We start from the raw sequence: 14996 nt of genomic DNA on the forward strand, positions 1-14996 counted from the left end.
TGAATTTGATGATACAGTTTTTCATTTCAACTTCAAGTATTCTCCACAGAAAGTATTATCTGCAATTAATACTGTTGCTGAAAGTATGAAACAAAATGAATTAACATTTTTGCAGAAAAATCAAATGCTTTTCATTTTACTTCATTAAATTTTGTCATATGATTAATGGTATCACCTCAGAAGCTTTTGTTGGATCAGTTCGAGTACAATCAATTCTGTCTATACTTGATTTCATTCTACCTTCCTCTCAATATTTGGAATATTCAACAGATTACCTAAGTGAGCCTATAGCGCTCGAATTTAGTAGCAATTGTTGCTGTTAGAATCACCATGTATTTTGATTGAGTTGATCAGTATTTATCACTTGTTTATATGTTTACAAAAAAAACTTGACTTGTTAATATAATTTTGAAATTGAAGATTAAAAATAGTTAAAGTTTGATTCCTGGTTTATTTGACTTCAAATCAGACGAAATCACAGTGGGACTGACTAGTCCGAACATTGGTCCTTCGAGTAAAAAAATAAAAATTAAAAGGAAAAGGAAATTTGGAGAAACATGTCCATGCCAAACCCAAGAAAAAGTGAAAGGAAAACTAAAAGAATTCCTTCCGAAAGATACAGTAACGTAGGTGATAAACCACAAACAATGCCAATTCCTCAAAACCATCAATTGAATACCAACAAAAGTTCACGTTCACGAGCTGTTTCCAAAGGGACTGGATCATCAAGTTCTAGGCGAAGAATACTTGAAATAGATTTGGAGGAAGCAAGGAAGTTAGCTGAAGTGGAGAAAAGGCGAGCTGAAAGCAAGCTGATAGAGATGCAGAGCTGATAAGGAAAGAAGCTCAATTGAAACGTGAATTGATACAGGAAGGTTCGTCCAAAAAGTCTACAATTTACGGTGCTGATAGTGTTATCGATTTGGAACAAATGAGTGTTCAAGAAAAGATAGCAAACTGGAAAATTGAAGAAACGGGTATTAACACCGATTTGCCGACGACAAATAATTTCATTACAATGACTGCTGATAATTTCAACCAGATCTGTGATGTATTTAAGCAGAACTCCAACAAATCAAAAAGTTCCGAACGATCAGATAATACAAAAACAAATTTGCCTACTTTTGATGGAAATCCAGAAGACTGGCCGTTGTTTTTTAGTCAGTTCGAGCGTTCCACTAATCTTTTCAATAATTGTGAAGACGAAAATATTATGCGTCTGCAAAGATGCCTTAAAGGGAGAACCAGAGAAGCAGTGCAACCACTCCTTATCGCCCCTAAAAATGTAACGAAAATAATTGAAACCTTGAAAATAACATTCGGTAGACCTGAATTCATTGTTTCCAATTTGATAGAGAAAGTTCGACGAGCCACTCCTCCAAAAGAGGGAAGATTTGAAACGTACCTGCCATTTTCAAACGTTATCGAAAATTTGGTTACAACTATGGAACTATTTCAAAATACTGGACACATAACGAATCCATCAATATTGAATGAAATTATCATGAAATTACCTTCATTTCCAAGACTCAATAGTGCTGAAGAATCCACTTTAGAAGAAACCATGACTTTAAAAACATTTTCACTATGGATGCGCAAAATCGCTTTAGCTGCGTCAAGTTGTGCTGATTTCAACAGTTATAGTTATCCTGAAAAACGATTGGAACAAGACAAATTTCAAAGCAGGAAAAATATAAATGTATTTTCTACAAAAAAATATGAGAAATGTCCCAACTGCCAGAATAATCATATTTTGACAGATTGCCAAAACTTCAAAAAATTGGACATCGACCAAAAATGGAAATTTGTGACGTCAAAGAAGCTTTGTTTTTACTGCCTAAAGCCAGGTTATGATATATATTCATGCAGGGTAAAACAAAAGTGTGAAATAGAAAATTGCCAAAAATTCCATAACAAGATACTTCACAATCTTGATCATGAAAGTAAGGCGGCGGAAGGTTCAGTGAATAATGTTTCACTCTTGAACAAGGACGACGATCCAGACATTCATGTGGAAAAAATTAACTTTTTTCAACAAGAAAATTCTACAATACTACTTCGAATAATTCCCGTGAAACTAAAAGAACCCAATAAGGAAATTTATACATTTGCTTTGTTAGATAAAGCAGCGACAACAACAATGATAGACAGCAAAATCGCTCAAGAAATAGGATTAAACGGACCTGTAGAACCACTATGCTATCAGTGGCTCAACAAAGTAACAAAAAATGAAGAAAATTCGAAGAAGGTGACTTTAGAGCTATCTGGAATAGAAGAAAACTGAAAAATGTACAAAATAAATGAAGTCAGAACAGTCAGCGGACTTTCACTTCCAAAGCAAACAATTGATGTGGAAAATATGAGTAAAACCTACCCATACATCAAGGAAACGCCAGTTCTTTCTTTTTATGATGCCCAACCAACTATTCTTATTGGCCAAGATCAATGTGCCTTAACAATTGCCAGGAAAATTTATCAGAGTTATTAGAATGCGCCTTTTGTTTCTAAAACTCCACTTGGATGGGTAGTACATGGAAGATATCCACAAGGAAAGGTTCTTGAGAATTCTCTGATATTTCACGTTTGTTGTAAGTCTCAAGAAGAAGCAAATGAAGATATCCACAAAGTGGTGAAAGATTCATTCAGAATTGAAAATTTTGGAATAAAATGCATAGAAGAAAATGGTAGATCTAGAGAAGACGAAAGAGCTTTGAAAATCATGGAAAATACTATTCAACGAGTTGGCAATCATTTTGAAATTGGGCTCCTATGAAGAAACGAAAATGTTACATTACCAGACAGTAAACCTGTAGCACTGAATCGCCTCAAATGTATGGAGAGGAAAATGGATAAAAATAAGGAATTTGCAGCTGACTACTGTAGAAAAATTGAAGAATATACTCAAAAAGGCCATATTCGAAAGCTGAGCGTTACTGAAGCTGGAAGAGAGGGCCAAAAAACTTGGTATTTACCATGTTTTGTAGTGGTAAACCCCAACAAACCAGGCAAGCTGAGATTGGTATTTGATGCCGCAGCAAAGTTGAGTGGAACTAGCCTTAATGATCATCTTCTTCAAGGTCCAGACTTGTTAAAAAACTCAACAGCAATAATTTGGAAATTCCGTCAGATGTCGATCACCTTTTGTTCAGATATAAAGGAGATGTTCCATCAAGTAAAAATCCGAGATGACGATTGCTCAGCTCAACGCTTTTTCTGGCGAGGTATGGATCGAACAAAATATCCTGATGTTCACGAAATGGAGGCCATGACATTTGGAGCGACATCTTCTCCCTGTATGGCTCAGTTGGTGAAGAATAAAAATGCTGAAGAACATTATCACATACTTTCCAAGGCAGCTAAAGCAATCATTGAAAAACATTATGTTGACGATTACTTAGATAGTGTAGAAACTGAAGAAGCCGTCAAACTCATTTTGGAAGTAATAGAAATCCATGGAAAAGCAGGATTCAGCATTTGCAACTGGATCAGCAATTCTCAAAATGTTATTGACAAAATTCCCGAACATTTAAAATCCAGAACTTAGAAAAATTTGAATTCATTTCTTCAACAACCTGCAAAAAGAGTACTAGGACTTTGGTGGAATCCTGAATCAGACAGTATTATATTTTCACTAAATAAAGGAAATATTCTAGAAAAAACCAAGGTACCAACGAAAAGGGAAGTTCTTAAATTGGTTATGTCCGTTTTCGATCCACTAGGCTTCCTTTAACCACTAGTTGTAAAATTCAAAATCTTTCTACAAGAACTCTGGAAAAAGGGAATCAGTTGGGATGATGAGATATCTGAAAATATGAATACCAAATGGATACAGTTATTGGAGAATCTCAACAACATCAAGGAAATATGCGTGCCCAGATGTTATGTTTGTCATTTATTTGCCAGTGAAGAAGTAGAACTACATGGTTTTTGTGACAGTAGTGAGAAAGCATTTTCAGCTGTCGGTTATCTACGATTTATTCACGGAAATATAATCTATACATCATTTGTAAGTGCAAAAACTCGAGTAGCACCTATAAAACAAATAACAATACCCAGACTAGAGCTATAGGCTACTGTAATGTTGAGTAGATTGATAAATTCTGTGAAAGAAAGTTTAGAAATCAACATATAAAAAATTTACTTATGGACGGATTCCAGAATTGTACTACATTGGATTCGATCTCAGACAAAAAGATATAAAACTTTTGTAGCAGTAAAGGTCGGAGAAATAACTGAGATAACAGATGTATCTAACTGGTACTGGGTTTCTGGAGAAGATAACGTGGCAGATGAAGGTACGAGAGAACTTTTTCGTGCAAATGAAAGTCGATGGCTTATTGGACCAAAATTTTTGACATTTCCTAAGAATCATTGACCGAAAGAAACTGATGAACCCCTAGAAGAAATGGAATTGGAAATGAAAAGAGAAACTATATTGACAACAACAATTACACACAGTTATTTGCCCAGCCTAGACAGATTTTCCAAATACCGACGACTAATTAGAGCCACTGCATGGATGCTTCGATTCATCAACAACTGCAGAAAAAGGAAAGTAAGCACAAATTTGGAGTGAGCCCGAAGAAAAGTATATAAAATATGTACAGAACGAATGTTTCCATCAAGAAATTGCAGATTTACAAAACAAAACAACACAGTAAATCAAGCCGTATATATACCCTGACGCCATTACTTGATGATAAAGGAATACTAAGGATAGGAGGACGACTTGAGCAAGCCAAAGATCTCACCTATTTCCAGAAACATCCAGCAATACTTGATCAAAAACATCGTTTCACGAAATTGCTAATTGAGCACTATCATATTAACTTTAACCACCAAGGACAAGTACTAACTATGAATGAACTCCGCCAGAAATTTTGGATTTTGAAAATGAGAAGTGCAGTTCGCAAATGCAAAACCGAATGTTTTTTTGGCAGGAAAATGAGAGTCCAACTTTGAGTACCTGAAATGGGGCAGTTACCTGAAAGCAGACTACAAGGTTCACAAGACCCTTCATTCACTATTACAGGGATGAACTATTTTGGTCCAATGGTAGTTAGTAACTGTTGGAAGGAGAACTGAAAAACGATATATCGTGCTTTTCACCTGCATGAGTATTCGAGCAGTCCACTTGGAAATTGCACATTCGCTCGATACTGATAGTGCCATCATGGCCATCAGAAGATTCATTAGTCGACGGGGATATCCAAGAGAAATACATTCCGACAATGGCACCAATATACGTTCTGCTGATCGAGAATTGATAGAAGCAATAAAAAACTTCGACTCAACAAAATTTTGGAATTTTTATGGTTTAAATCTATAACGTGGAAATTTATACCGCCATCTTCACCTCACATGGGCGGAAGTTGGGAAAGACTTGTAAGATCGGTTAAAAATGTGCTGAAAGTTACATTAAAAGAGAGACTTCCCAAAGAAGAGGTACTTCAAACACTTATTGCTGAAGCTGAGAACATGGTGAACAGCAGACCACTGACTTACGTTTCGAACGATGCCCTGGATCCTGAGAGCCTAACCCCCAATCATTTGCTACTTCAATGTTCTGATGGATCTGCACCACCTACAGGAGAATTTGAGATAAGCGACGCAAACTGCAGAAAACATTGGAGAGTCACCCAAGCGCTAGCTGATATGTTTTGGAGGCGATGGCAAAAAAAATATTTGGTCAACTTGAACAAAAATACGAAATGGTACTCTAAGGAAGAAAATATTTCCCTGGATGACATTGTAGTTGTTGTGGACAACACACTTCCCAGAAATATGTGGCCCATCCGAAAAATACTGAAGGTTTATGAAGGGAAGGACGGAAAAATTCGAGTTGTCGAAGTGAAAACCCAAACAGGAATCTATAAACCACTTGTTTCCAAAATATGCAAGTTAATTGAAAAAAACGAAACAAATGTTTGAAGAACGAATCCGATGCTGTAGTGATTTCATCACGGGGGGGAGAATGTTGCTGTTAGAATCACCATGTATTTTAATTGAGTTAATCAGTATTTATCACTCGTTTTTATGTTTACAAAAAAAAACAGAAAATTTAGTTATGACATTGATTTGTTGATGTAATTTTGAAATTGAAGATTGAAAATAGTTAAAGTTTGATTCCTGGTTTATTTGACTTTAAATCAGACCAGTCCGAACAGCAATATTAGAAAGAGGTATGTATGGAGGAATCGTTTTTTTTTTATAATAAATTGCAGTTGTACATATTGAGAATTGTAGAATAAATTGAATATTTGAAATGATTCTTTGATCCAGTTTGCTATATTTTTTGAGTTTCATAACTGTATATTAATAAACAATCCATAAAATCATAGTTTGGGTAAATATTTTGTGATCTATCGACTTTGTGTACCGACTTTAGATATAGAATTTATTTCCAAACATGATTTATCGTGTACGTTTTATGCCATCTGGAGAATTTTTCATTAATTGAAACGTTAACGGGTTCATATACACTTCCATAATTGAATTGATAATTATAGGCTTCCTAAATTTTACGATTTGGCAATGTTAACTATTTCTATTGTTTCTATTGGTCAATCGAACAAGAAGCGGGAATAGGCCCGTTACGTCACCGCCCTAACACATTCGATTTTTATTAATTAATTACGGGAAAACTACAGGAAATTTTTATCAACTGAACTATAAACTAAAAATCATGAAACAATCCCATTGGGCCTAAGACTTTCAGAGAAGTCTCCTCGACTTTTGCCGTCATACAGTCGACCAATCAGAAGTTAGCGCGCGTATAGCGGAAAATTCAAATCAGTAGATGTACAAAGAGGCTTCTGGCCCAAAGTCCCATGTATTTTTTCGAAAAGCAAAACTTTTTTCAATTTTCATGACATACGATCGGAATCTTATGGAACATCCGATTCGATGTCAGTGTATTTCGGAGAGAGGAAGAGAGAAACCTCTGATGTAATCGATGTAGAGAATAATGATTCAAAGAGCGTAGCCCTCTTTGGGACTCCGCCTCACCCCTCGAGCCCCCTTGTCACGTACCAGTCACGTGGTCATCGGTAGCTGAGGGAAATTCGATTGACAAAAGTTTATCGGTATGAAAATCAAACCACGGTCGTCGGCGTGGTAGGCTTCGTCCTTAGCCTCGACACCAATGTGGGATATTGCAAGTAATTGCGAATTGTTGATATTTATGGCGGTTGTTTTGTTGGAACCGAAATTGAATCATTTTCAATACTTGACCGCATTTTTTTGATTCCCGTTGAATTTTAGATAACCTGAAACGTGATTTCTATGTAGAACATTAGAAAATATCCATAGGTTTGGGAAAAAATTGATGTTACATAAAAAGGTGCATGTGAGAGTCAGAGAGACACTTGTGACGTAATCGATGCAAAGATAAATAGATAGAGATGGTATCGAGGTGATCAATCGCCAACGCAAGCATGGCACGTTCGGTGTTGTTGTTTCTTGGGCGATATAGCCGGTTTCAGAATTAAGCATGAAGGGTTAGGAATACGACTCGATAAAAATTGTATATTGGAAGCACGAAAGAGATATGATGAAAAATCTGATTGAAAAAAAACACGGCGGCAATGTAACGGACATTCAGTGGGGTATACAGGTTGTCGCTAAAAACATCATTGAAGAAAAAAACATGACGTCACTGTGTACAAGGTGTGGCAAAATACATCATTAAAAAAACATGTAGGTTTAACGTGAGTCCAACGTTTCAACGTACGATCCCAAGGAAAAATATAAAATATATCAGTTCAACAGAACTACAACGTTTCATCGTGTGATCCTTCGATGTCTACAGGGTGTGGAAGAATACATCATTGAAGAAAAAAACATGGCGGCAATGTATCCTCCTTTGCATCGACTACATCACACGTTTCTCTCTCACACCCTACAAAACACACCTACCTCGAGTTAGGTATTCCACAAGGTTCCAAATGTATGTCGTGAAAATTGCAAAAAGTTCAGCTTCATAAAAAAATACATGGGGTTTTGGGCCGGAAGTCTGTTCTTTCATCTACTGATTTTAATTTCCCGCTTTACGCGCGGTAGCTTCTGATTGGTCGGCTGTATAAAGGCAAAAGTGGAGGAGTGGGGGTGTTCTGTAGAGGCGCAACCCACACTTAGAAATAGAAAAACGTCGCAGGGGGTACATATCTGGTGATTACGAAAGCTGAGACATGATTACTGTGTTTTTCTTGGCCATAAAGTTACGATCAATGAGGTTCATTATCGTAATACAAAAACCATGAATCGTTTTCTCACAATACCGGGCGTTATTTTCATATTGCTTCTCGTATGTGGCGCATCACTTCTTATTGGCCGTGCGACTATACAGTGTGGTCCACTAAGAGTGCAACAAATGGGAAATTTTTCTTTTATCGATTTCTTAGAAAATTTTATTCTTGACAAAAGTTGGTGCATGTTCCAAAACTATACCAAGTGTACCTGATATAGCTTTATGACGAACACCATACAGGATAGGCCAAAAAATATAAAGATCGTTCAGAAGTAAAGTACCCTTATTTCAAAAAAGATAGAAATATGTTGAAGAGAAAAAATGCTTAGAATTAAAAGTTATGTTCAGATACGGAGTCATGGCCTGCTATTCGATATTTTTTTTTCATTCGGAAAATTTTGAATTACCCCCGTATGATACATATTTTTACTATTTTGATTTGATATATATTCGAAGTAGCCACAATCAAATCAGTTTGGAGTATTTTTTATCAAATTTAAGTGTATTTGTGAAATTAACTTTTATTTGTATTTTTTTAGGTGACCGTCAACTTCAAGTTTATTGCAACGATATTTAACAGAACTCTAGAATAAAATTATAAACTCTTTCTAACGAGGCAAACACTTTACTAAGTATAATGTTCATATCGATAAACTGTCAAAATCTATCGCGGATAGCCATGAACAAAAAAGAACCAATAAGTGATAGTACAGAAAAATACAGTAGGTAACTTAACAACTCAACAGGTGCTAACAATAAAAATTATCGAAGCGTCTTTGTATGTTCACCTTCTCTTCCGATGCATCTAAGCATTCGCTCATAAAATTCGTTTAATGTAGATCGCAACACATTAGCGGGAATATTTCTGCAATGAACTCGTATTGAAGTTTCAAGCTCATCAACATTATTAAAGGGGCGATCTCTGTAGACTTTTTGTTTTAAGTATCCCCACAAGAAATAATCTAGAGGTGTAAGGTCTGTAGAACGAGGAGGCCGTCAAGGATTGGTATTTCGTCCTAACCATTCATTACGACATGTCCTATTTAGCCACTGAGGAACATTTCTAGTAGAATGGGCAGGACATCCGTCATGTTGAAACCATAAGTTTTGCGGTTCTTCTAATACCATATCATCAAAAAACTCTCCTATTTCATTTTACAAAAAGTTCAAGTACCTGTCACCATTCAAATTCTCGCGAAAAAAAAAACCGATCCAGTAATTTATCATTTAATATACCACACCAAACGTTTGTTTTCTGATATTATTGATTTTGGTTGTCAATAATAAAATTTGGGTTGACATCTGACCACCATCTGCAATTTTGTGAGGATAGAACCCCATTTGTTGTAAAAGTAGATTCATCTCCAAACAGAATACATCGATGAAAATCTCGTTGTTTTTTCATTTCACTCTGAATATACATGGAAAAATCATATCTCAGATCATAGTCTCTTTCTTGAAATGTACAAATGAATGTAGGTTTGTAAGCATGGAACTTATGTTTCTTCAGAATACGCTTCACAGAGGTTTTTTTTCTGCCGGTATAATCACTAATTTCTTGAGTGGACCTTCTAGGATTTTCTACTACTGCTTGAAGTACGTCAAGTTGGTTTTCTTCTGTGCATACATATTACGTACGCTTCGTATTATGTTTATATTCTAGTGAGCCGGTCTATTTGAAATTTTTTATAATTCTACTTACACTCGAATAACAAATTTGTTTGTCTGGATGCCGCTCGTTGAAAATATTTGCAGCCTCGCGCATTGTTTTATAATCATCACCACAGATTAAAACTAATTTTGCCTTTTCAGTTAACGCTAATAATACTGGGCGAGGCATTTTTGATTAAGGACACATATGAAAACGTTTCACAGGCAAGCCACACAATTAAACTACAGTATTGTTTTAGGGTGTATGTGTTTTTTGTTCATGGCTATCCGCGATATATTCTGGATTGTTTTTTAATATCTGTTCTAGTTGACGCATTGTTGTCAGAATAAAAGAAATTTTATACTTTTATTGACAGTTTATTCATATGAACATTTAGTCAGTAAAGTATTTGCCTCGTTAAAAAGATTATTCGTTTAATTCTAGAGTACTGTTAAATATCGTTGCAACAAACATGAAGTTGACGGTCACCTAAAAATATACAAATCCAAGTAAATTTTACAAATACACTTTAATTTGTTTAATTTGATGAAAAATTCTCCAAACTGATTTGATTGTGGCTACTTCAAATACATATTGAATCAAAATAGTGTGTATCAACATTTTCCAGGAGAAAAGAAATTCGAATAGCAGGCCATGACTTCGTATCTGAACATTTCAATTGTAAGCAACTTTTCTCTTTAACATATTTCTATATTTTTTGAAATAAGGGTACTTTACTCCTGAACGAACTTTATATTTTTTGGCCTATCCTGTATGGTGTTTGTCCATAATGCCATTTCAGGTACACTCGGTATAGTTTTGGAAGATGCACCAACTTTTGTCAAGAATAAAATTTTCTGAGAAATCGATAATAAAAAAGTTTCCCATTTGTTGCAGACTTAGTGGATCACACTGTATAGCAAGACCTCCTGATGCACTAAGCTACAGTAATTGATGAAAATAGTGATCAAAATTTTGACATTTGATCAAACTTGGCATGCTTTTTCGATTTTGGTTCTCCTGGGCCCTTCCATTGGAATGATTGGACTTTGTTTGACGTCATTCAGCCATTCCTGAGCGATGTTCACGCAATGGTTTGTCATCAAAATTCTGCAATTTTGGAACAAACTTTGCTGCCACACGCTTCATGCCCAAAATTTTCGAAAAAATTGCATGGCATGTGCCAACCGATATGCCGACATCCTCAGCAACTTTTCTGATAGTGGCGTTTCTATTGATTTAATATCACGAGAGTTTTTTCCTAACACCAAATCGTTATATCAATACCTTGATACGTGTTTCGATCACCAAAATCGAAGTTTGATCTTCCTGTTGAAGATGATCACTTGGTAATCGAGACACGTGTCGATGTGTTGAAATAACGGCTTGGTATTGGGAAAAAACTGGTGATATTCATTACTACACCAAAGGTTCCAAACAGTGCATCACAAGTATATTTCTATATATTGTTGATGTGCTGGATAGTTCAGGGCGAGCGTCGTCATTCACATATTCTCGATCTCCTATGAGAAGCTTGTACCACTTTTAAACATTTTTCTGACTCAGGGTACAATCACCATACATCACTGTCAAGTGTTTTTAAGCACTCAAATCCATTTTAAAACAACATTTGATGCAAATTCTTTGAATTTTTGTTTGAAAGCAGAAAACCGCCAAAAACACTGAACACTTCTAACTGCCTCTCACCAACAAATGATACATAGCTGAAACTGTGAACATATGTTCGAGACGACTGTATCAATATAAACAATTAAAAATTGCCAATGGAGTTTGCGTAGCCCGCGAAATTTGAACATTCAATTGTATTTTTTCGACAGTCCACGTTTATTCAAACTACCCTGAGGAACTACAGAGTTGTTAGATATCTGTATTCAAGAATTCTATGTGACTGTTATATGGTATTTCATTATGGAAATCGCAATTATCATTTTCAGTTTTCAGTATAACGGAGATTCATTTCATATCTTGAGAACTACAAGATTTGGACGTGTTTTTCATATTTTCATATATGTATGAACATAATATGAGAAAAATATTCGATAATTGATGTTTCAATGTTCTCGATTCAGGATTGAGATTATGTATCTATTCTTATGCAATTTTTTCGGATTCTAAATCTGAAAGTTTTCCAAATTCTGAGTGAATATATTGAAGAATGAATGAAGTTTATTTGGGAGAATGAAAATCATCTATCTCGCCCATGATAAGTTTAGGAAATAAATGAGTGAGACATGTTTTCCGATACAAAAAGAGTAAGAGATTATGTACTTACAAGGGGATCCATAACCAGTTTGCAAAAATTGAATCGACCGAAGTGGAATAATTCCCAAAGAGGTCGACATTTTCCCACTTCATTCAAGACTTTATTCTTCACATAAGAATATAATTCATCTAGATGAGTATTGATGCGTGACGTGAACCTTTGATGAATCTGAAAAAAAGAGTATCTATATCATTATACTTTTTTGGTGAATCGAATGGTCGCTAACAAATTTTCAAGCCCATAAAATGGTGAGAGTTCCGAATCAACTCAATTCTGAAATGAAATGTTGGCAATAAAATATACAGTGCATTCCATTCAAAACGAACCACCCTGAATGATTTACAGGAAAAATGAAAAAACACGTCAACCATAGTTGACATTTTAACATATTCACATTTGATATCTCACATATGATATATCTCGGAAGTCTCAGCAACAACTACTGGTAAATTATTGTAGAAAATTTATTTGTTTGTATGTTAGTTGAATTTTTCTTATGATTGACGAAATAAAAAAATATGTTCAAGTACTCCCAACGATTTTTCATGAAATACTTGAATCAGTTGGAAACGGTCGTCGAGTGAGATGTTTTGATGTATAAATGAATTCGAAATTCATCCGAATTGATAATGAACCTACACCTAATTTCCGATTACGATCTTGTGATTCCTGGATATCGTATTATATAAATTGTTGGTATTCACGGTGGACTTTGAATTGAAGAATTTGTAAGATTATGTGAATTAGTGAAGTGTGGTTATTCGTTTTTTATTTTAGTTCTTTGTATAGTTGAGTTTCATTTGATTCATTTGAGTTATCTCGGTTTTGTAATTGTCATAATGATAATATTTAATTGAACCTGTGAATTTCAGGAAAGCATATATGCAAAATTTTAATATTCATGCACAATCATATATGATCATTTGATTCCATTGGCTTGATTTGCTACGGACAGTCACAGTGATTGAAATTCTGAGAATGATGCATAACTGAGCTTCGATAGTGAGTCACGCATGATTCAGGAATAATGTCACTCCGATGGTAACTTCTACCACTGACGTGAATTAAATATCGACGTCACTAAACTTGCTTTTAAAAAAATTCTTTTATTGTTACAAATTTGAAAATGAAAAATTACAGAAATACAAAATATATGAAATTATACGTGTTGTTGGTTTGAGGAATGAAATCTGACTGACTCTGGATGCGAAGCTTCGAAGATGTGCGCTCCTGTGAGAACTGTCTTGTCAGCATCTGGAACAGGGTGGTGGTACTGCTAGATCAGCGGGATTGTCCTAGGTGGTGAGATAATTCCTCCCCCCGAAGATTCAACTATCATGCGCAGCGGGGTAGTTGAACAGTGGATAGATCGGTTACTTCATTTACTACTTGTAATTGGTTCTCTTCTTGACTTGGCTTTTTATTATTGCAACATCGAAGTACATTTTTCCTGTACAAGAAGTAAACTATCATTGATATGATCGCTAAGTAAACCACTAAAGTCCATATACTCGGTGATTGGTAAAGTCCGCCTTGGTTGAATGTTATTTCAGGATTGTTATCAATTAGCTCATATTTACACTTCTTGGAGGGTTGCGATCTTGGTTCAATTCGGGAATCAATATTATTTGATTGCTATTGATTACATTTTCTTCATTGATTATTTCGATTTGATTCGCCTTGATTTTGCAGCGTACTGGAATGTCAATTGAATAGGATCCAATTATTCTTTGAACTTCCTCTTGTTCATTACATTGTAGGTGGATTGTCGTTTTATTTGGAAATATTGCTATCCATTGGGTGGAGTCCTCCAGTTGGTTAGCTATTGGCTTAGTAATCTTAACATTGATTTGTCTACATGTGGAAGTGTCTTCCATCTTCAGGAGTTGCAGCTCACAGAGATTTCCAGAAATTTCTATAATCGGCATTTTCTTGCAGACATAGAATTGTGGTTCTACTTTGACACAATCGTCGCTTTTAAATGTGAAATGTTCTGAGTTCTTCAGTAAAAATGAATTTTTGAGTATAAGTGCCTTGAACTGACTTTGACTATATGTAGGGATTGAATATAAGTGATAGTAATCGAAAATGTATGGATATGTGATTGGAACATGAAGAAGAAAGGTTATTCTATAATTCAGAATAAAACATTCGATATTTATGATTTTCTCTAATTTCAAGATGTTTTCTAAAGTAATATCAATAGGAAATTGATTCTTTGCAATAATTCCGTGTAATTTAAGAAGTTCGACGTATGAGTCAGATGGTTTCACTATGCTTGGATGCATAATGATGAGTTTCGCGAATGCTATAGAATTTTCAATGTCCTGTAAGGCAGAGTTGACTATTTCAAACATATCAATCATTTGGTTGAGTATATCGTGAACATATGCTCTATTTTCTTCATAACTTTCTGTTTGGAATATGGCAGCAATATGAATTATTTTTTCTTGAAGAAATTTTTCATTGTGAATTATTTGTTGAACAGTTTGATTGAATTTATTGATCAAATTGATTGAAACTGAATTTTGTTTCACAACACTAGAAGCCAATACTTTTTGGTATTGAGTTTTTCGTACCGCTCCCCGTCTTCTGCATCGAGGTTTCCTGTAATTGATTTAAATATCAAACCAATACCATTAATCCTCTTTTGATTCGTTTGGGATTTGTGATTATTTCTTGCAATTTGGATTCAGTCTTGTCTTTTGTCAAAGTCAAAATTTTGATGTAATTTACTGTTTCAGCTGAGGAAATATTGTTTTTGTTTATACTGAGTGCTTCTAAAGTTTGTCCGTATTGGTCGATCAGTTTTT

General features: G+C 35.0%; 1 protein-coding gene across 4 annotated transcripts in view; it reads right to left on the reverse strand.

Moving 5' to 3' along the window:
- Positions 1-14996, reverse strand: part of prom (prominin) — a 455259-nt gene that overhangs the window by 153346 nt on the left and 286917 nt on the right. For all 4 annotated transcript variants that reach the window (XM_074171615.1, XM_074171614.1, XM_074171616.1 and 1 more), the window contains one exon: positions 12193-12351. In XM_074171615.1, the coding sequence (XP_074027716.1) occupies positions 12193-12351 (159 nt within the window). The remainder of the gene's footprint in view (positions 1-12192; positions 12352-14996) is intronic.

This window comes from Leptinotarsa decemlineata, unplaced genomic scaffold, assembly GCF_025532065.1.
Source record: "Leptinotarsa decemlineata unplaced genomic scaffold, Ldec_3_MD MMD2_tig00000026_RagTag_RagTag, whole genome shotgun sequence".
NCBI classification, from domain to species: domain Eukaryota; kingdom Metazoa; phylum Arthropoda; class Insecta; order Coleoptera; family Chrysomelidae; genus Leptinotarsa; species Leptinotarsa decemlineata.